Source organism: Sceloporus occidentalis, unplaced genomic scaffold (genome assembly GCF_023333645.1).
Source record: "Sceloporus occidentalis isolate IW3139 unplaced genomic scaffold, rSceOcc1.0.p SCAF_2, whole genome shotgun sequence".
Classification (NCBI taxonomy): domain Eukaryota; kingdom Metazoa; phylum Chordata; class Lepidosauria; order Squamata; family Phrynosomatidae; genus Sceloporus; species Sceloporus occidentalis.
The window spans coordinates 196,747,350-196,771,031 of NW_028316982.1; the positions used below are offsets into that span (position 1 = coordinate 196,747,350).

Below are 23,682 nucleotides of genomic sequence, written 5' to 3' on the forward strand. Positions count from 1 at the left end.
AAAAAAGTCTTCTGAGACTCTGTAGGCAAGAGGTGCACCATCTTAAGAACTGCATTAAGCACACTTAGGCTGCTGCCACACTGCTTTCACTCTCATCACTCCATCCTATGGAATCCTGGGATTTGTAGTTTGTTGTGGTGCCAAGGCTGGGCTTTGAAATCTCAGGCATAAGAGAGGCAAAAGGCTTGGGCTACATCTACACTGGAGAAATAATCTGGTTTGAGACCACTTTAACTGTCTTGCCTGAATGCTATGGAATTCTGGGAATGGTGGTTTGTTCCAGCACCACAGCAGAATGGCAGTTAACCCCTGGAAAGCTCTCTGACCAAGGTGACCAATGCCCTCACCCCAAAATGTAGGGCACCCAAGCAAAAAAATGTAAATAAAAGCTAAAAACACCCATGTAATTATAAATCCATGCTTCTTAGCCATGATCCAAATGGAGGACATTTTGAAATTTGACAGAAGAGGACATGTCCTGGAAAAGGAGGAGGATGCCTGGTCACCTTGTCTCTGGTCCAAAATACACTGCAGAAATAAAACAATGCTGGACTGAAATGCCCAGAGTTCCTCACCAAAGCTGTATCCACACTGAGGAAATAATCCAGTTTGAGAGTGACTTAACTGTCCTGGGTTAGTGCTGGGGAATGCTGGGAATTGTGGTACATTGTGGCCCCAGAGCTATCTCTGACAGGGAGTCCCATAACCCTCCAAACGTAGTTGAACTGCAGTGCCCAGAATTCCTCCCCAGGTGCATCCACACTGAGGAAATGGTCCAGTTTGAGACTGCTCAGTGCTAGGGAATCCTGGGAATTGTAGTCTATTGTGGCCTCAGAGCCATCACTGACAGAGAAGTCTCAATGTCTCCCAAACACTAGCATTCTCAGGATTCCCTAGCACTGAGTTAAAGCAGTCTCAAAGTGGGTTATTACTCCTGCAGAGTGTGTGAGAGATATAAAAGCTAGGGACTGGATTCATTTGGAGGATCTCTGTGTCCAAAACACACTGCTTTGACTGCCAGGGCTCAGTGCTATGGAATCCTGGGAATTGGAGTTTATTGTGGCACCAGAGCTCTCTGACAGAGAAGGCCAAATGCCTCACAGACCCCAGAATTCCAGAGCATTGAGCTTTGGCAGTTAAAGGGGTCTCAAAGTGCAGGGGGGGGGGGGGGAGAGAAAAGCCAGGGAGTGTGAATGAGCTCTGAGAGGAGGAGGAGAAGGAGGAGGAGGAGGGAGGGAGCCAAGGGAAGTGGCCAGGACCATTCGGAGGAGCCCCTGCTTTTCCTCATCATCGCAGCCTTCTCACTGCTGGCAAGAGGCTCTGCCCCCAGCCAGGCAACGCCTCCTCTGTGAATCATTCAGTCTCCTTTTGTCAAAAGAGCTCTGGTGCCACAAGAAACTACAATTCCCAGAATCCCATAGCACTGAGCCATGGATGTTTAAAGGGGGGGGGGTCAAACTATTTCTGCAGCCTTTTGCAACCCCAAAGCCTTCTATTATTTACCAGCAACTTGCAAGGCAAAATCTCTTCCTTCCAAGCCATTGAAAACCAACCCAAGGGGAGGGCTGATTGCTTCTTTCTCATTGGTCAGCTTCGGGAGAAATTTGCATATTACAAGGAAAGGTGTTTAGGGCCTCAAAAACGACCCTGTGATAAAGAATTACAAGAATACTGAGTGGTAGACATTTAAAAGATGAGGAGGCATTTAGACTCCCAGGGAAACATGAACGATTGATGGCCTTTTTTTCTTTGCTCACTGTAACCTGAAAGTAATGCCTCTTGCAGGGTATATATACCAAGTGGGCTGGCAATAGCTCTGAGTGGCAGATGTCTTTAAGACCTGCTCTCTAGGCTAAGCCAGGCAGGGAGGCGGGGAGGGTGGCACACAGCCATGGGGAGGGGTGGAGCTGCCTCCAGGGCCTTGCTGGGGGGGGGGAGGTCCCAGGGGAGGGGCCAAACTGGGGCGGGACCATGTGGCCCCGCCCCAAACCGGGAAAGTCCCGCCCCCAGGCGGGATATGGCAAGCCTAATCCAGTCCAATCACCGCAATCAAAGCATACCTATCAGATGGCCATCCAACCTCTGTTTAAAAACCTCCAAAGAAGGAGACTCCACTGCACTTAGTTGTTCTCTTTCTTAGTAGTCTATGGTTGCAGTGGCACCTATTTAGGCACGTACTTACATTTCTGTGCCTGAAGCCAAGTTCTGACTTCATAGTCCAAGCCACCCTAATTGTAGCCACAATTAATCATCCCCTATTAATAGCCTTATGGTTGTTCTTACAGGACCATAATTCTGCCATTTCCATTTTTGTGCTTGGTTTCAGTACTGGTTTACTAAAGAAATCAGGAAATGGAAGGACTTGTTGTATCTTATGCTTTCTGGCTGATTAGATTTGAGGCATATAGTGTGTACCTTTGCATGTATGCACTTGTAGCACAAATTGAGTTACAGTATGTCCCCTCTTTTCAGAGTAATAAAGGAAAAAAGATAGTGTTTGGCTGCATACTTCATGGGTTTATCTGGCAGATCAGTATTACATCTCTAAGCCTCCATTGCAGTGTAGAACTTCTTTTGTTCCGATTAGCCTTTCCCCTCATTCCCTTCATAACACATTAATGTTTACTGCTATAAGCAGGGAGCTGAACAATACAGATTTCAAAATTGCTTTGGAGATCATTGTTCTTCCCTATCTAGCAACTTTGCTGGTTTCCTCTCCATTTCAGGGTTCTTTCAAACTGGCGGTTTCTTGTGCTATCCAAAATTTTTGTTTGTTTTGTTTTGTTTTTGTTTGCTGTATACTGTCTGTGGAATATACACAGGGAATTAACATTACACATTGGGCTATAGCACTTGTTCTTTGCATAACTTGCCATGTTCTGTTCATTAGCAGCTTCATTTATATACAGCTTCATACTATCTAAGCAGTGTCTAAGGGGTTTACAACTGTAAGTTAATTGCCCCCAACATGTTGAGTACTCATTTTAGCAACCTCGGAAGGATACCAAGCTAAGTCGACACTGAGCCCCTGGCTTGGATTAAACTCGCAATCTTGTGGTTTGTGAGTGAGTGGCTGCAGTGCAGGCATTTAACCACTGCACCACCAGGGCTCCTGGTATTGAAGCTGCTATTGCTCTTCTGTTCACATTGGTCAATGGATTATGTTCTTGTACGTGCGAAAGGAATTACATTTTTTAAAACCATGGTTGTAATTTGCATTAAAGCCTTGTTTTGTAGAATTTACAGTGGACAATATAAAATAAATTCTTAAGCCATTTTAATACAATACTTATTAAAATATAATGAAAATAAAACAGCAGGTCCTACATCTAATTGTTAGTCTCAGCTAGAGTAGGCCTGTTGAATTACCTGCTGAATAGTGTGTCAACATTTTCTAGTCCCAACTGTTCTAGTTGGTATTAGCAATTGGATTAGGACAATTGTGCCTTATTATTGCCAAATGTATTATTCTTGCATTATGTTTTACTGCTCAATGCTTTTTCTTTTAGCTTCTATTCTGAAAATTATGCATGTAAGAGAGAGTGCAAGCTTAAACACTGGTTAAAATTATGTTGATAAAATGGTGCCAGTAAGAAAGGTAATACTGAAGATATGCTGATACGTTCACTTGACAACATCACTGCAGTTATCAAAATAATGCTTCTTAAGTATGATGGATGTTTGCACTGGAGGACCTAGAAAATGCCTAGAGAGAACACTTCCCTATGCATTTCTAGGTCCTCCAGCACAAAACTGAGATCAACATCTGGCAGAAATATAATCATCATCACCATCATCATCATCATAAGATTTATTTATGTGCCGCTCAATCACTGGGAATCCGGGCGGCTTACAACAGAGGGGATAATAGACAGTTCCCTGCCCTCAGGCTTACAATCTAAAAAGACAGGACACAAAAGGAGAAGGGAATGGTGTGGGGGTGAGGGGATTAGGTCCAGCACTCTTCTCTCCCTCTGAGGCCTGGACCAAGGCAGATGGACTGGAGGGAGGGCTTTTTTTCTTAATTGAGGCTGGGCTCGATGGCGTTGGGCCTGTCCTTTTGCTCCCTCTAAGGCCAGACGATGACAGTTGGAAGGAGGGAGGGGAAGGCTCTTCCTCTTCAGGCCCGATGGCATTGGTCCTGTCCTTTCACTCCCACAGAATCACTCTGGAGAACCTAGAAAATGTTCAGATAGAACACTTCATCATTCATTTCATATAGGAGAAATAGCATTCCAGTTTATATACAAAATTTGTTGTGTGCAAAATGTCCTGAAACAGACGTCTTGTGTAATACAGGTCCTACTGTATTTGGATGAATTTCAGCTGTTTGCTTGAAACCCTGCCTTATCTCTTGCAGGTAGGGTTGCCATAAGTCAGGACCTCCAAACCGGGACAAATGTAGGGCAACATTTTCAAATATAGGACACATTTTTTAAAAAAATGGAGGACATGCGAAAAAATTGAGGTTTTTAAAAAAAATCTTAATATAAATGCATGTTTTTTAGGCATGATCAAAATGGAGGACATTTTGGCATTATTCCTAGACAGATGGCAGAAATGGACCTGCCCTCGGGTTCAACTGTACTTCTCAGAAGTGTGTACTTGGGCAAGGGACTGTGGTTTTTCTTCACTGCGCATGAGTTTGTAAAAATCACAGCAAGTTACATTGGCCGTGCCTCAGAGGCTTGTTGATATCAATATCACCATCATCATCATCACCACTATAATTGGCCAAGAAAGGCAGACTTGTTAGCATTCAAATTGCCATAAATACACAGAAAATGCACTTGCATATATTTAATAATAAAAAATAATTAAAAAGAAACAAAGCAGGGGTGTATATATTTAATAATAAAAATTAATGTAATAAAATAAAGACAAGCAATAATAAAAATTAATGAAATAAAATAAAGACAAGCAATAATAAAAATTAATGAAATAAAATAAAGACAAGCAATAATAAAAATTAATGAAATAAAATAAAACAAGCAATAATAAAAATTAATGAAATAAAATAAAAACAAGCAATAATAAAAATTAATGAAATAAAATAAAAACAAGCAATAATAAAAACTAATGAAATAAAATAAAAACAAGCAATAATAAAAATTAATGAAATAAAATAAAAACAAGCAATAATAAAAATTAATGAAATAAAATAAAACAAGCAATAATAAAAATTAATAAAATTAAACAAGAAATAATAAAATTAATAAACTAAAACAAGCAATAATAAAAATTAATGAAATAAAAACAAGCAATAATAAAAATTAATGAAATAAAAACAAGCAATAATAAAAATTAATAAAATAAAATAAAAACAAGCAATAATAAAAATTAATGAAATAAAAACAAGCAATAATAAAAATTAATAAAATAAAATAAAAACAAGCAATAATAAAAATTAATGAAATAAAATAAAACAAGCAATAATAAAAATTAATAAAATAAAATAAAAACAAGCAATAATAAAAATTAATGAAATAAAATAAAACAAGCAATAATAAAAATTAATAAAATAAAATAAAAACAAGCAATAATAAAAATTAATAAAATAAAATAAAATAAGTATTTTATATTTTTAAAAATAATTTAAAAACCCCAAAAAACCAAGGCAGACCTAATGGCCACTGACTCAGCTTTCCTCCAACTCCTCCTCCTCCTCCTCCTCTGCCCCAATTCTGCCCTTCAAAGCTCCCTTCCTCCTCCTCCTTCTCCTCCTCCTCAAGGCTATGGAATCCTGGGAACTGTAGCTCTGTGGACCATTCGGCCTCCTTTTGTCAAGAGAGCTCTGGTGCCACAAGAAACTACAATTCCCAGAATCCTATAGCACTGAGCCATGGATGTTTAAGGGGGGGGGGGGTCAAACTATTTCTGCAGCCTTTTGCAACCCCAAAGCCTTCTATTATTTACCAGCAACTTGCAAGGCAAAATCTCTTCCTTCCAAGCCATTGAAAACCAACCCAAGTGGAGGGCTGATTGCTTCTTTCCCATTGGTCAGCTTTGGGAGAAATTTGCATATTACAAGTAAAGATGTTTAGGGCCTCAAAAACGATCCTGTGATAAAGAATTACAAGAATACTGACGCGGTATACATTTAAAAGATGAGGCATTTAGACTCCCAGTGAAACATGAACGATTTATGGCCTTTTTTCCCCTCACTGTAACCTGGAAAGTAATGCCTTTTGCAAGACATATATACCAAGTGGGCTGGCAATAGCTCTGAGTGGCAGGTGTCCTGAAGACCTGCTCTCTAGGCTGAGCCAGGCAGGGAGGGTGGGACACAGCCATTGGGAGGGGTGGAGCTGCCTCCAGGGCCTCGCTGGGGGGGGGGGGAGTCCTGGGGGCGGGGCCAAACCTGGGCGGGACTGTGTGGCCCCGCCCCAAACCGGGAAAGTCCCGCCCCCCAGGCGAGATATGGCAACCCTACTTGCAGGTATCTCTTGTTATATGCCATTAACTTACGGTAACTCTGAAGGAGGGGCATCCAGGAGACCCTGTCAGTAACAGTGCTGCCCAGGGTTGTGGCTTCCTTGATTGAGCCAATCTTCCTCTTTTCCTTCTGCCTTCAGCTTTACCAGGCATTATCTCTTACTGATGCCTGTCACTGGCTTATTATTTGAAAATTTTATGTTAACTATTCTAGCTTCTTGTTTGCCCCTATATTTTTAATGGCATAAAAGAGTAGAATACTTGGTAGTATCAATTATGTCTTAGTAGTATTATAGTCTAAGATTTTTAGAAGTTCATTCATTTTATAACTTTATTCTCTCTGTTAAAGCAGAGACTAAAATGCCTTTTCAACAATATTTTCTAACATTCATTCAGATTGTAAGATGTTATGTATCATTTTTTTAAAGTATTTTTTTCTTTTATCCAGAATGCTGCCTTTTTGTATGGCCTTGGCTTGGTCTACTTCCATTATAATGCATTTCAGTGGTAAGTTCCAAAAATGCTGTGGATTTTACATTTTGGTGAAATATGTGCTGTTCAGTAATTTTTGTACTCTTTTGAATTCAGATTATATGGTAAATATACTAATATATTTTTTCTCTAACCATATGACTAATGGGAATTAAATGAAAAAAATATATTTTTTAAAAATGTAGTTACCTTTAATGTGGCTTTTGAGTTGATAGAATTGGTATCTGACAATCTATGGAAGGCCACACATCCCCATCCCTTTTCTAAAGACCAGCTTGTTGGAAAAAAGCAGGATTATAAAATATAGCTAAATTAAGAGGTAGGCAAACATCAGGTCACTTTTTTGTTTATGGGACCTACTGTGGGCCACAACAGTTTCTAAAAACAGAATGTCTAGAAGTCCATTTCATATGCCCCCATTTAGGGAATTGGGTAAAACAAAGGATGTATTGCAGGGAGGCAGTGGGGTTTCTACCTTGTGTTGAAATGGAATCTCTACTCCTGACAGTTCTGGTTTGTTTGTTTGTTTGTTTTGCAAGGGGGGCATGGGTGTTCCAGAAGAGTTATGGGGCCTGCAAAAACTGGTATTGGAAGTGGGGACATTTTTTTATTATTCTCTCCAGTTCATATTTTCTATGGCCAGACATCAAATGATATCTAAATGTTCAAACAAGCATTTTTGACATGGATGTTTTTATTTTATTGAAGAGGAATTTGAAGGGTGTTGATCTCATATATGATCTCATTGAGGTTGGCACACCTGTGCCTGCTTTTTCCTAAAAATAAAAGCAGCCAAATTACACTTCCTTGTTTAAATATTTTACTAATAGCATATATTTTGTTTTGCTGTAAGTTGACAAAGGTTGTGACCTTTGCATAATACTTGTAAGTTTGGGTTGGCCAATAGAGGTTTTGTGTTTTTTGTATTTTGTTGTATTTCCCTGGATGAAACAGTAATCTTTCAAGTTACCCCAACTATTGACATTCTTTTGTCATTGAAGCTTGTAGATAGCTGAGATGCATGCTCTCCCTTTATAGACAAACATGCCATCCTCATGTTTTTTTATGACTTGCTAGCATCTTTTGGTGCTGTATGCATTTTTTGTGCCCACTGATTATGGTGGCAAAAACCAAACGGCAAAATCAGTAGATCTGCTGTATTTTTTTCTTTTTACTTCTCCTCTAATCTTCTGTTGAGACCTGGACATTTCTTTTTCTAGAAATCAAGCAATTAAGCCTTTTCCTTTATTCCTACTTATGAGGAATTCATTTTGCCAAGTGGCATCTTGTGGTCAAGAAACAAAAATGTCTTTGTGCATGTATTTGCTGGGAAAGTATTAGAGTATACATTGTACTTTACTGTAGTCCATTTTCAGTGAAAGCGCAAAGGAAAATACAGTACAACTCTGTTAATAGTCTGTTGTTTGTCCTCTTGATGGGTGAACGTATGTTAGAATTCTTAGGAAAACCAATAGGTTCTCTAAAAGTATGGAGAACAATTGAAGAGAGAACTTGTAAATGTAGCTTTCTAAAAGTGTTTAAGAACAAGTTCTCCCATCCAAGTACTAACCAGGCCCGACCCTATTTAGCTTCCGAGATAAGACGAGATCGGACGTGTTTAGGGTGGTATGGCCATATTTATTGGCAATTTATGTTTAAATTATTAAAAGATTAGAAGTAGGTAATAAATTTCAAAATTGGATAGAAGCGATTTATGACAAACAGGAAGCGAGAATCTGGATTAATGGCAAGAAAACGGACTCATGTACTCTACACAAAGGCGTAAGACAAGGCTGTCCGCTCTCCCCTCTCTTATTTATATTAATGATGAAAATACTGTTAAATAATATTAGCGATAACCAATTAATAGAAGGATTTAAGCTGAAAAAAGAAGAATATAAATTGAGAGCTTATGCGGACGATTTAGTCCTGACAGTAACAAACCCGATTGAAAGTTATGAAAGTATCTTGAAGATATTTGAGAAATCTGGTAAGGTGGCAGGATAGAAAATTAATAGAGATAAACCACAATGCTGACTATGAATCTGACCAAAGATGAGGTGAGTATTTTCAAGGAAAAGACAGGATTTCAAAGTAAAAAATCAGTGAAATATTTGGGGAGAACACGGAACTTTTTGTGAGTATTTATGAAGAAACCTGGAGAAATGTTTAAAAAGAGTTGGAAAGATGGCAAAAAATTAATATTTCTTCATTAGGTAAAGTAGCTGTTTTGAAGATGTCGGTACTGCCAAAAATGATTTTTCTTTTCCAATGTTTGCCTATTATAACAAATGACATACCATTTAAGACTTGGGAGAGAGACGTATCAGAATTTATTTGGAATAACAAAAAAACAAGGGTAAAAATGAAAATTTTATATGATTCGACAGATAAAGGAGGTTTAGCTTTACCAAATTTAAAATGGTATTAATATGCCTGTGTATTGGATTGGATATCAGATTGGATTAAATTAGATGACAATAGAAAATTAAATTTGGAAAAAACTGACTTAAAATTTGGATTACATGGTCATATGTTCTATGAAAAGATTAAAATTGATAGTAACTTTAATAACTATCTCCTTAGAAAATTTATGATGAAAGTTTGGTTAAAATATAAGAAAAAATGATGTTCAAAAATCCCCCATGGGTATCCATTAATGAAGTGATGTTTATGAGGGAAGAATTTAGAAAGAATGTATGGGTGACATATGAAGAAATTACAAAAGTTGAAAAGGGGAAAAGAATGATGAAAACACAGGAAGAACTATTGTCAGAAGGCTATTCATGTAACTGGTTTGCATACAGGCAAATTAGAGAAAGATTTCTGTTGGATATGAAAGAACAAAGAATTGGTTTAGTGGAACCTGAATTAGAAAAACTAATAAAGCATCCTTTAAAACGGATTTCAAAATTATACAAATTAATATCTAGGTTCGAATTGGAAGATGAAACAATTAAAGAATATATGGCTAAGGATCTAAATGAAGTAATACAGTTAGAGGAATGGGAGAGACTTTGGAAAAATAAAATTAAACAAATTAAGTGTAGAATTAAAGAAAAATATCTACAAATCAATGTATAGGTGGTATTTAACTCCTTTTAAATTAGCAAAAATGTTTAAACAGAATAAAAAAGTATGTTGGAAATGTCAAAAAGCAGTCGGAACTTACTTACATATGTGGTGGAATTGCCCTAAGGCGGTAATTTTTTGGAAAAGCATAGAATTGAAAAAAATATTTAAATTTAATGGAAGACTTAGTACTAAAATGTATCTTTTGAACATGATGGACAACCTAAAACTGGAAAGAAAAAAGAAGATTCTACTCTTTGCTGTAATTGCAGCGAGAACAGTTTTTGCTAAATACTGGAAAAACGAGGAAGGTCCCACAATGGATAAATTGACATGTATGGTAAAAAACGGATTCCTTGGAAGATTTCCATAAGGAATGGGAAATACGGAAGGAGTATATCCAGAAAGAAAAAAGTGAAGAAATACACCTGGGGTTTGAAAAATGATATAAATGTATAGTGTTATATATATTGTTCCAAGATTGTGGTGGAGGTTTGAATTTAATAATATAAACAATATTATATACTATAAGGTGAAAGGTATAATAGGGTTTAAATGCTTATATGATATAATCTAATGATAAAATTATTAAATATTTGATATAATTAATTGGTATAAAAGTAGCAGGAATAAGTTTAAGAAATTAATAGAACAGATAAGACAGTTAGATAAGAGTTCAGTAGAATATGTTAAATTAGTACAGGAGAAAATCAGTAACCAAGGAAGTGTAATGTAGTTAGAGACTTTATCTTTAGAGATCTGTGTGAAATATTTTTTTATTACTTAATAAAATTTGTAAAAAAAGAAAAGAACAAGTTCTGTTATTTTGCAATTCAGTACAAATCAACTATTCCAATTTTAATGCATTGATTTCTGACATAGTAATATTGTTTAGTTCATTGCCTCTCAGTCTATGTGATGTGGAGGGGTGTCAGTTTTTCTCATTGTGCCAGAGGCCTGGACTATATTTATGCTGCATACTGTTGACAATCATTTTGACTAGTACTGGTTTGGATAACTAGTTAAATGTGTATTTTCTAGCACTTTATTTCATTTGATGTGAAGAAATGATGTAATGATATAAACACAACACTGAAGTATCTAGTCAACATGTAACAATGGGGTGTATATAGTTTTAAAAAGATAAAATGCAACAGATGGAAGGGAGTTATTGATGTAACCCAAAACTAGCTTGAGAGCTAAAAAGAGAAAAATCCATCTCATTCAAGGTGTTGCTTATTAAAACACGCACAGCAGTGGCCCTATGCAGATTTACTCAGAAGTAAGAGTGTCTCTCTTGTAGCCTCAGCCACCTCTTGTTAAAAAACACATGCATTGGGAGCAACACCAGCTCAGTCTTGTGCAGATTCTTTATGTTATGTGCCTTCAAGTCATTTCTGAGTTATGGTGATCCTAAGGTGAAACTATCATAGGGTTTTTTTAGGAAGATTTGTTTAGAGAGGGTTTGCCTTTGCTTTCCTCTGAGGCTGAGAGAGTGTTACTTGCCTAAAGTCACCCATTGGGTTTCTGTCACCGTGTGGGGATTTGAATGCTGGTCTCCAGAACTGTAGTCCAGTGCTCAAACTACTACACCACGCTGGCACCTGCTTTGTGCAGATTTCTCAGGAATACGTCACCACCACACAGAATATGCTTATATTACACTCCAGTCCAGGGATATTAAAATAAATTCAGCTTCACTGAGGAAAAGCTATGTCTACAGCTTGGCAGATGTCTTAACAAGAGCTATTGCAGTTACAATAAAATTGAATCCCCCAATTTTCTTAGAAATCCAGCTTGTCTTAAATGAGTAGTAACCTACTAACAGGATATAGAAACAGAAAATTCAATGCAGAGTAAAACAAGTAAACTTCTTTTTCACACCTACGTTTGCTTTCAATTCTCCTAGTCTTGTTCTCGTGTTACAATGCACATAGCCATTGTTGCCCAGTCATGCAGTTTATTCAAGAGGTGAAATCAGTGCCATCACAGCTCATGTTAGCACTTTTTTCAGGTATCTCAAGGGTTTTACTACAGTCCCTTTAGACCTCTATGCCCACCATTAGTTCTGATGCTGACTCACATCATGTATGTCCCCTAGAAATCAAGTTGCATGTCTTCTTTACTACTGGTCCTTTTAGATTTCCTTCAATATGAAGTCAAAGAGAAAATAAGCAAACATTTCACAGACTTCCACATTCCTGTTTGCTGCTGTCATTGCAAATAGCAAGTGCAGCACTCTAGGACAGAACATGGCCACTAGACGGTTCTTCCTGTGAGCATGTGCAAGTACACACACCTAAATAAATAAAGCAATATACTTTAAAGCAGCTGTCATTCTGTTCATGCCCAAGCCTATTCTGCCCCATAGAGTGATAGATTAAAAGGCAAGAGTGGCCTGGTTATAGGGATATTTGGAGCCTTAGTGTGGGAGTGCACAGTTGGTCCTTAGAGACCACTTTCTAGTGTATGGTCCTCTCTTGACAGTAACAGAAACAAATTCAGGAGGAACCATGTTACTGTAATACAAAGAGTCATCAGTTGATCATGTTTAAAAGGTATACAATCAGCCCTCGGTATCCATGGAGGATCCGTTATGCCCCTCCGGATACCAAAATCCACAAATGCTCAAGTCTGCGTTGCCCCAATGGGGTTATGTGCATACAGCCACACCCCCATAGGAACAGCCCCCATTGTCCCATGGCAACACATGTATGTGGCCATGAAAGTATGGCTGTGTCCACCACCAACACGGAACAACAGGGAATGTAATGGCGGTGTAGCCACGTGAATATACTGCCATTGGAGACAACGGGGCTTGCTGTCCGCAGATACTTGAATCCACAGATGGCAAGTCTGCAGATGCTGAGGGTTGATTAGATTTAGCTGGCCCTGGGCTCTGAAAGCATCAGGAGAAGTGTTTCTCTCAATCTCACTATTATCACAAGCTTGATTGGTGGGGACAGGAAAGAGGGCCTTTTCAGTGGCTGCCCCTAGACACTGGAACTAGGCCCCCTCCTTGTCCTTCTGTCAGCAGTCTAAACCTTTTTATTTAGGCAGGTTTTTAAAACAGAAAGTTTTGAAAGAATGGGCAAGGTGTGGCATTGTTTTAACTGAACTGTTTTATAGAGATTTTAAAAATCTTTTAAATCACATTTTATTCCTTTAACTTGATGTTGAATTGTTTTAATACTATAAATGTTGTATTGGTCATTTTTTCTATGTTTTTAATTGCATTTTTTTAATTTTTGAGTCCCAATTTTGGGGAAAAAGAAGGAAACAAATAATTATAAGTGTACCACCACCATTACCTCTGGGTACTGAATCTAACTATTTGATGGGCTTTCATTTTATGTGAGACATTATGCCAGAATGTAACCCTGGAGATAGTACAAATCCAGATTTGGATTTTGTTGCATTTGTTAATGAAATTGTACAGTGGGCCCCTTGGTATCCAGTGGGATTTGGTTCCAGGACCCTCCATGGATACCAAAATCCATGGATGCTCAAGTCTATTAAACACAATGGTATAGTAAAATGGTGCCTCTTGTATAAAATGACAAAATCAAGATTTGCTTTTTTAAAAAGTATTTTGGGGAATATTTTCAAGCTGTGGATGGTTGAATCCATGGATGCATGGAAGGCTGATTGTCCTGTTTCCCTTATGTTTATAATTATTCACTTTTTTCTAACTTTCTACTGAGCATTTCTGTTTGTACAAGTAATTGTAGTATAATATTAAATTGTAAGTTTTGTCTTGCACTAGTACTTATTGTTAGACAGATTGGATAAAATGTATAGATGTTTTTTCCCTTCAAAAGCCTGGATTTTAAATGGAATCTGTTTTTAAGAAAACTTTGATCCGGAACAGACTGGCATAAAAAGCTGGTTTCCAGCTGGCTTCGGAACATGGCATACACATGATGCACTCTCCCAAGATGCCTGGAAGATGCCCGGCAGCTCAGATGTGGGCTGGCTTCCGGTCATTCCAGCAGTGTGTTCTTTATATGCTGCAGGAGCGCCATAAAGTCATGGTGGGGCAGGAAAAGTTGGCTCTTTACTAGTGCAAAAAGGAGTGGCAATTTGCCACTTATTTTTAGACTGTCAGACGGTGTATTGGGGTTACAACTTGTGGTTGCCACGGCGGCCCCAATCCATTTTTGGGCAGTCTGTTTTGTCCCTTTATTTGACCTTTACTTAATTCAGTGGCTTAATTTAGATAATATTCAAACCATAGTTTAGAGCAGTCTTTTTCAATCTAGGCTAGGGAGATTTCCAACTTCCTTTATCACCAATGAACTGGGATAATGGGAGTTATAGTCAAACAATATTTGGGGACCCAACTATGACATAAGCTTATTTAGAGGATTGTGGATGAGAATTTCCCCTATTTCCTGATTTTGCTTCCAGATTCCCCTTTTCAAAAAAATCACGGCTATATTTTTTTGTAAAATCCAAATAGACAAACTGTATAATTTCTTTAAGTCAAAACCAGAAGTTGAAACTGATTTGAATTTGTTTAGCACTAAATGGGGAAGCTGAAAAAAAAAGCTATGAGAGATAGAAGAAGGGAGCATCTTCACCCATGACTTACTCATAGTCCTTCTAATCATGGCTTTGGAACATCTGCATTGAGGTATATTGTTAAAAGGGCTTTTTTGTATTTCTGTTTTCCAGTGAATTTTTTTAAGCATAGTGTGCTGCTCCTCATAGATGATTCTTAAAATTAATATCATTTGAACATTTCAGTATATATGTATATGTGTGCTTTCCCCCCAGGGCAATTAAAGCATTTCGGGAGGTGCTTTATGTTGATCCCAGCTTTTGCCGCGCCAAGGAAATTCATTTACGACTTGGGCTTATGTTCAAAGTGAACACAGATTTTGAGTCTAGTTTTAAGGTAAGAGTTCTTTTTTAAAAATGAACACTGACGTTTGCTTCATGTTGTACTTGTTTCTTGTTGCACTACAACAGAATGTATATGTTTTACTTGAGTTTTATTGTATTTTTCAGTTGCTGCTTAGCCCCTGAGATTGTATTTCAGGAGAAATTAACAACTGTTTATGAGTTAACAGATTCTTCTTTGTAGATTTGTAGATATCCTTTATTGAAATAAATGTGTAATTATTTAGCTCAACATTTTACTTTCCTGTATGCTGAGAGGCTGGGAGAAAGTGTTCCTGAAACCTATTATGATTTTTAATACGACTAATGTTTTGAGAAGCCAGTAAAGACTGAAAATGTGGAAAAGAATTATGTTGAGTATTTTGATTTGGAGGAACGTCATATAAGAATGTTCATATTGGCCTGTTACAGACAGGCCAAAATAAAGCTGCTTCGAGTCACTTTGGAGGTATGGTATTTCAATTATGCATGCATCCTAAGAGGCCAAAAGCCGCACCAAAGCCATGCGCCAGTTCTAAGGACTGGAATGCAGCTTTGGTGCGGCTTTTGGACTCTTAGGACGCATGCATCATTGAAATACCATATCTCCAAAGTGACTCGAAGCAGCTTTATTTTGGCCTGTCTGTAACAGGCCACTGTTAACTGCCATGGAGTACTTCAATTTATGAACGAGAGACCTCAGAGTCATCAACAGTCTTGTTCAGGTCTTGCAAATTTTGGGCTGTGGCTTCCTTAATTGAGGCTATCCATCTGTAATGCAATCTTCCTATTGCCTTCTACCTTACCAAGCATTATTGTATTTTCTGGTGAGTCATGACATTATATGATATGCCCAAAGTATAAGAGTCTCAGTTTAGTCATCTTGGCTTCTAGGGGCAGTTCAGTCTTGATTTGCTCTGTTGAGGAAATACTAATACAATCGCCCCTCAGTTTTTGCGGACTTGAAGTCTGTGTCCCTCACCCATTTGCATGTGACAAATGGAGGGGGACAAAATGGGGTGAACACTGCCATTCAAACCAGTGGGGCTTCAATATAGGCGGTTTTCCATTTTTTGCATGGGGGGAAATCTGGAACAGATCCACCATGAAAAGAGAGGGTCGACTGTAAACTGTTCTAGAGTATGATGTTATGGTGTATAAGTCAGAGGTGAACTGTTCTAGTGTATGATGTGTAAGTCAGAGGTACAATAAGTCAGAGGTACGATGTCCTTAAGGCATGTGCTGCCTGATTTTCCATCAGATTGAATTGAAATTTTATTGTAATTGTCTGTCATGGATGTGTAGATACACTATAGAATAACAAATGATAAAGGATGTTGATTCTTATAATAAAAGATTATTAAATTAGTGAGATTTTAACATGATAAACTATATTGTTAGCCAAGTTGTTGAAATGCATCTGTGTGTGGTTCTAGTTGAAAATCTGCAAATTTATGGCATCTTTGAAGTCTCACATGAGCAGCACTGCTTACACGGTGCAGTCTCTTAAAAAGTCATTGGCATTTTCCCAATGTTTTTCATATTTTGAGTGGAGCATCCCATACAATTATCAGTGTACTGTATTTGCCACTGCAAAGTAAACATGTCAGCACCTAATTCCCCCCCCCCCCTTTTCAGAAATATTGCTTGAAAATTTATTCTTCCTTTTTGATAGTTACTTTCTCTCTTCTGTCACAGAAGGATCAAGATTTGGAAATTCTGTCAGTTTCTCAAGGGTTTAAAGCCCTTTTGTCTTATGGTAGTAGAACAGAGAGTATTTTAAGAGCTGCTCTCAGGGTTGGGATAAAGCTATCCCGTTGGTTAGTCACAATTATGTATAAACTTTGTGTTCCAGTTGACAAGTGTTTACCCTGTTGTTAGCTTATCTAAAAAGAGGTGCTTGTGCTTTACAATTGAAAGTTAATTTATATGGAAAAAGTCATGGCTTCATCTCTTGGCAGATTCCAGAAGAAAAGGGCAATAGCCATAATAAAACGAGTGGTAAAATTAAAAACCCTGTTTCATCTCCACTGGTTTTGGCTGCATTTTGGGAAGTAGGGTGTGTGTAGAAAGTACATGTGTGTTGCACAGAGTGCAACAGTAGGTTGTAGAATTGGTGGGAGAATAAGAGACCCGGAAGAGTAAAGAAGGATAAAAGGTTAAGAGATGAGGGATGGCAAATGTATGAGCTTTTTCCTTGTGAGCCTTGTGTACTTCAGCCCATTTTTTGTACCTCTTCAGTTCCACAAACCCTCTAAGTTAAAAATATGTTTCAGGTAAAAATTCACCTTTAACATGTGCTAAAATGTGCCCTGGAGTACTGATGTGCCTGAAAACACTTATCCCCCCCTCCCAACATTTAGGAAAAAACCCAAACTGAAGTGACCCAAAAATTGACCAAAACACTCAGAGGTGCAAACTGAAGGAAAATTTGTCTCACTTCCAGCCCAATAATTTGTCCAACTGTTGGCACAAAATACTTGTAAGGTGGTGGGGAAGTGAAATTGGTCTCCACTACATTTACTCACTCCAATCAAAAACATGTAACTAGAAAATGTGCTTTACATCAAAGCTCCATGGCTTATGCTATCATAGAGGCCTTTTGGTTGAATGTAAAAAGTGTATGTTCAACTAACTATTGTCAAAATTACTTTACTACCATACAGTTATTGCATACATAGAATATTACAACAGTGGGCAAAACATTTGGTCTGACCATATGATTATTTAGACCAGACCTGTTCTATTCATATTATGCAAATGAAGTTCTTTGTTCACCTTCTTTTATCCTATTTATGTAGTAAATTCTTCTGTTTTGATTGTGCAGCGTAGGGTGAAAAAGAGTGCTTACGCCTTACAAGCCTCCTTTCTTTAAAAAAGATGAATTAATTCCGATTTTGAAGGACCCTGGAGAGCAAACTAATGAGTTGATTTAGTAGCGTGTGCTGCACGTCCTCCCACCCTTACCCTCAACATGCCTGTCAGATGGAGCCTTGGCTGTTCGCCAGTATTTTGATTATACAAGGCTTTCTGTGTCCTAGTTATCTGAACAAAAGACAGCTCTTAGGATCAAGCATCACACATAGGTCATACAGTTATAAAAGCCATCTCTAGGAGTTGTTCTCAGCTGGGATAAGGCTTTCCCATTATGGTAAGTTCATGTCAGAATTATCACCTTTCTAATGATGGCTTCACTTACATAACATAGACTATTTAAACAGCCTGTTAGGAAATCTTACAGCATCAGTTTAGGGATGAAAATGTAAAATCCCAGTGCCAGAACATCATGATAGTTGAACTATGTCTAAAAGTGTTTTCCGGTGACTTTTAGAGTATTTATCTTACTCATGTGACAAAGTACTATTATATGCTGGTAGTTTTGAAGCACGTTGAAATAAAATAGAACAGGAGAAACTGAGAAATAGAGGTCTGTTTCTCAATGGATTGTTAAATATGTACACTGCTATGGAGAGACATTGTTTGTGTAGGCTATCATTAAAAGCTTTGTAGGTACCTAGGCACTATACCTCTGATTCTTTGTAGAATAACGTTAGCAGCTTTTGCTGCAATCACGTCAGCAGACAGGGGCTCTGAAGGGAAAAAATATCCTGATTCATAATTCTTTACAAATCAAATAATGTCATTGGTTTCAGCTGCTATGCTTCAAAAAATGCCACCACATTTAAACATTGAAATTAGTGTCTTTTAGGTAAGTCCTTTTACTTGCGATTTGAATTTCTGTAGACAGATGTCTGCCTTGAGGTATTGAATGTTGTCTCTGAACTGCAGTGGCCTCTCCTGCATAATAACTATTTCACACAGCAGCAGCCAGCTTTAGTACTGCAATATTTTTGAGAGATGCAGATGTTTGCTGGCTTCTGTTTGCTGCAGAGATTTGGAACTGGATATTTAATTTGATACATTTGTAGTTTATGATACCAAAGACAGTAAATAGTTTGTCTTTTGACAAAGGAACTCTGTTGATCTACATGGCTATTTTTCTAATGGAATACTGCAGAAGAAAATCGCAGTGCTTTAATGTAGCTATATATGCTGGTTTGTTCTGGATGACTGGGTTTGTTCTTGTATGTGCTTTAATAATTGGGTGTACCTTTACAATAGATGGTTTATTTTTATAATATTCATCTGCATGCTTTTGATTGTGATCAGCATTATCATGTCTTGTGCTAAATAGTTCTGGTTTAACACTGCATTTTGTAATTTTGAATATTCTGAGATTTTGAAATTGTGCTATAGTATTGTGGTGAGACTGAATAATACAAATATATTCCTACTGTTTAAATGTTTGGAACCTCATTGGAGGTTGCTGTTTCAAAATTGGACCCATTTTTAAGTTGATATTAAACGCTGCTTATTTAATTGGCTTGCTTTAAATAGCCTTTCTTGATAATAATCATACGAATTACCTTTTTGGTGTCTCCCCCCCTCCCTGATTGGGGTCATATGAAGTATGGGTGAGCTCAGTATAATTTTTGTATCTTACAAAGGTATATACTCATTTTTGTATGGCCTCTATAAACAAAGGATCATATTTTCTGTTATGAAAAAATGCATCATGATCTTTTCACATTTTTTGCTTATTCAGGGCTGGAAAAATATAGGTACATCGGTGGTGTTGAGGCTGTTGTAGGATCTAAAGTGTATTGCAGCCTTTATAATCCCTGAATTTTAGAAAAGGACAATTAATTCATGAGCTACTTTTATACTTTTCAAGGTTAAAATATAATATGTTTTCTGGGAAATGCTTGCAAACAGCTTGATGTTATAAGTTATTGTTCAGTGGAGAAACAGTTGCCAAGAAATGAACATGTTTCTGCATAATCAGATTTGACAGTATTATTTTGTAATATCATTCATATATGTCTTGGCTGCAACAGCCCTGGTTTTTATAATCCATCTTGTTCTTAGCTTCCAATTTTGCTTGATTACCTTAATAAATATCTTCATTAAATTGTTACTGGAAAAAATGTTTTTAAAAGTCTCTTAGTAGAGTGCTTTGTTTATATAATGGAGTGAAGACATACCTACAGTAAGAAGTAACATTCTGTTATTTTGATACATTAATAGAATGAGTTCATACCCATTGTGTTTTTAAGTGTCTTCAAGTTGCCTGTCAACTTCTGGTGACCCCATGAATTTTCTTAGGGTTTCCTTAGGTAACAGAGGTGGTTTTGTATCAGTTACTTCCTCTTAACTATCAACCAGTTGTATCTGTTTTTTTCTTTTGTGTTGAAAATGATAATACTGTATATAGTCAGCTAAAATCAAATACTGTATCTCTAGAAAAACAAGTATCACTGTATGGTTTTATTATTCATAGAAATGAATTAGCAAAATCTATGAAATTCAGTATTCATGTTGGATTACTCAGTATATAGGGGTCTCAGACTATGGAATATCACATTTTAAAATGAAAAAGTTGAATAATTGATTCATCTTTTCAATGTTAAAGATAAATCTTCTGTCTCCAATGGTGAGGTGTAGTTTAGAAATATCAATTTTGAAAGTGAGACCAGTTCAGCAGTTTCTATGTATTTTTATATCTTGATAAGTGTTCTTTTAATTGTATTTATTTCAATGCAGTTTTTAAGAAGCTGCTGACAGCAAGATATAATAAATAGCTGCAGCCCATCTTAATCTCAGAATTAATACCTGTTTCCACATTATCATTTAATTGCTGATATTTGCTCTGCATATACTGTGTTACCATTTGTTTGTTAGTCCCAATCACAGATGTCCATTTAATCAGTGGAAAGTTGATAAATCAAGATTTATGTAAATATCACTGATTCAAAGGGTCTTCTCTAATTAGAATTAAGAATTGTATTTAGGTCCTAGCCATACATTTTACTTCTGTTGGGCCTATTCAAAGATAATTATGCTTAGCATTATTTTATCTTATCAGACAAATAATTCAGGACTTTGATCAGAGAATACACTTATTTCTCTTTTCTTTTGCAGCATCTTCAGTTGGCTTTGGTTGACTGCAATCCTTGCACTTTGTCCAATGCTGAAAGTAAGTATTGCAATAGAGACCCAGTGCCCAGACTCAGAGGTGTTCCCACACCGAGTGTTACCTGGTGCCAGGGAGGGACTTCTGGGGGGACATGACTTCAGGGGGTGGGACCTCTGTGGAGACAGCTGAAGGCCTGGGGAGGGGGGGAGGAACAGGCACATGCAAAAGTCAAAGCTGCAAATGTGGAGTGACAAGTGTAGTCATATTTTTTTTAAGCTGGAAGGCCAATTTATGCTAAAGCTCCACTCAAATCTCCACAAACACTTTTAATAGAATTCAGTAGAAAGCACTAACTTAAATTGGAGGGAGGAGGGATGGAATTTGTTCCCTTCCATGAACCATTATTAATCTTCTATGCATTTAGGACTTAACACTAGAAAAGTATATATGTATTCATTTTATTGGTTTCCTTTTAGTTTCTTTTAATTTCTGTATATTCAGAAAGGTAAAATGATATTACCATGGGCCTGCCACATTGGGCTATCCATGAGCTATCCATGGACTGGAGTTTCTACTGCTTGCCATGCCCCTTATTATCCAGTGACAGCACATGGTCATGGACACAAACACATGCACATTGCTGCCTATTGAATAATATGGAGCTTGAGCATTTGCATTTTTCCTTCTGCAGGATCTCCTGAAACCGAGCCCCCAACAATTGGGAAGAGTTCACACTGTACAATTCATTAATATGATTTAAATTCCATGTGAATTAACAAATTCTACATGTTGGTTCCATTAGCTCTAACAGCTTCCTCATTATAGTAGAAACAAAATTAAAGCCACTGAAGAACAGCTTCCCTCTATCCCGTCAGCACCTCTTTCTCCCATACAGATCTACAGTATATTTGAGGACATCTTCAAAGTGAGGATCTATTTTGATAGGACCTGTAGGTAGACAAGAGAATGAACACAATTTTCAGAAAATATCTATCTACAATTATTTATACATGTTTGGTGGCTCCTTTTCTTATTTTATGCTTGTTCATTTATTGTGAAAAGAAGGACTAAGGGGCGAAATAGATCGGCAGAATGGGCGTCTTGAAGCCAGATTGGGGCTGCAGCATAGCCAGCTATGCACCAAAGCACGCTGCAGAAATAATCCAGTTTGAGACAGCTTTAACTGCCCTGGCTTAGTACTATGGAATCCTGGGAATTGTGGTGTATTGTGGTACCAGAGCGCTCTGCCAGATAAGACTAAATGTCTCACAGGGCAGTTAAAGTGGTCTCAAACTGGATTATTTCTGCAGTATGTTTTGTACCAATATTTCAGAAGATCAAACTGGTTTTAAGCTGGCAAGGCATTTATAATAAGAAAGTTAAGTATTATTTACCATGCTAACACACAACACATCTATGTCCCTATTATTACTAGGTTCTTTAAAATGTTTGGATCAGATTGAATGTGATTGTGATTTTGAATTACTGCAAGAAATACAATTAGGGTTTACTTATAGTTCATAGGTTAAAAAAAAAACACTGCAGAAATAATCCAGTTTACCACTTGAACTGCCTGGGTCAATGCTAGGGAATTCTGAGAACTGTAGTTTTGTGAGACATTTAGATTATTTCTGCTGTGTGTTTTGAACCATAGTTGGCAGAGAATTTTTTAATCAACATTCAGTAACATCATTGATTTGTATGCTGTTGGCAATGGATCTCCCCCTTGTTTTGGTATAACTGCTGTACAATTCTACCTTGTTTTCAACTATTCAGCATTGACTATCCATGTGTGACATCATTGATTAATTTAAGAAATAAATGAGTTAATTCATCTTTAAAATGTTTTAAAATGACAATTCATCAATTAGGTGATTACCCAACTTATTTTTAAAATTACGTCTGATTTCATTGACCATAGTTCATTGATTCAAAAATCTGAATGTTGTTTATTAATTTTATTGGTATAGTATCCAAAAATAGGTTCATTTGAAGTGATTTAGACAGTTTTGATTTATATAATTTTGCATAAAATTTTTTAAACTCATTAATTTCCATGAGGGACAGTATTGTGTAGTGTTTTGAGTGTTGGATTGTGACTCTTGGGGACCAGTTTTGAATTCCCACTCAGCCAGAGAAGCTCAGTGGGTGACTTTAAGCAAGTTACACACTCTTTAAGGTCAGAGGAGTGCAAAGGCAAATCCCTCTGAATAAATTTTGGCAAGAAAACCCCATGATGGGTGCACCTTAGTGTTGCCATAAGTCACAAACAACACATCAAAAACAGCACTACCATTTGTCTTACAGAGTCCATCTGCTGTGTTTGTACTCATAAATAATTTCTTATCAGATTTATTCTTCAATTGTATTTTATTAATTGTATGATTTTTTCCCCTTCCTGCTTGCCTTTTGCTGGCAAGCAAAAACATTTTTATTTAGACAGGCTTTTAAACATAATAATCATGACAGGGTGGTTTTTATATGAGATGTGTGTTTTAGTTATCTTTTTAACTATTAGTACATTTTAATGTTAATTTTATACTGTTTTAATTGGATGATTTTAACTGTTTTGAAATTCTTATTGTAAAGTTTTTTAAAAAATGTTTTTATCTTGTGAGCCACCTTGAGTCTCTTTGCGAAGTATAAAAATTGATTAATTAATTAATTAATTGTTACTAAGCAGGAGGCATTAAAATATAGTCAGCCCTCAATTTGTGCAAGTTAAACACTCACGGATTTGAGTATTCATAAGTTTGTTCCTGCATGCACATGCATGCACGCACTCCTCCTCCTCTTTCATGGGCGTTTCCCCAGGAGGGGGG

The 23,682-nt window shown here is 37.2% G+C and overlaps 1 protein-coding gene across 8 annotated transcripts in view; it reads left to right on the top strand.

The window, feature by feature from the left end:
* The window catches only part of KDM6A (lysine demethylase 6A), a 196,823-nt gene that overhangs the window by 88,901 nt on the left and 84,240 nt on the right, over positions 1-23,682 (top strand). For 7 of the 8 annotated variants that reach the window (XR_016280214.1, XR_016280213.1, XR_016280212.1 and 4 more), the window contains exons 5-7: positions 6,884-6,942; positions 14,779-14,899; positions 20,866-20,920. Coding sequence is in view for 4 of the 8 variants with exons in the window: in XM_089511900.1 (XP_089368026.1) it covers positions 6,884-6,942; positions 14,779-14,899; positions 20,866-20,920 (235 nt within the window). In the remaining 4 variants the exon portion in view is untranslated. Of the gene's footprint in view, positions 1-6,883; positions 6,943-14,778; positions 14,900-15,694; positions 15,711-20,865; positions 20,921-23,682 lie in introns of those variants that run through there. The other variant, XR_016280215.1, reaches the window with a different exon arrangement.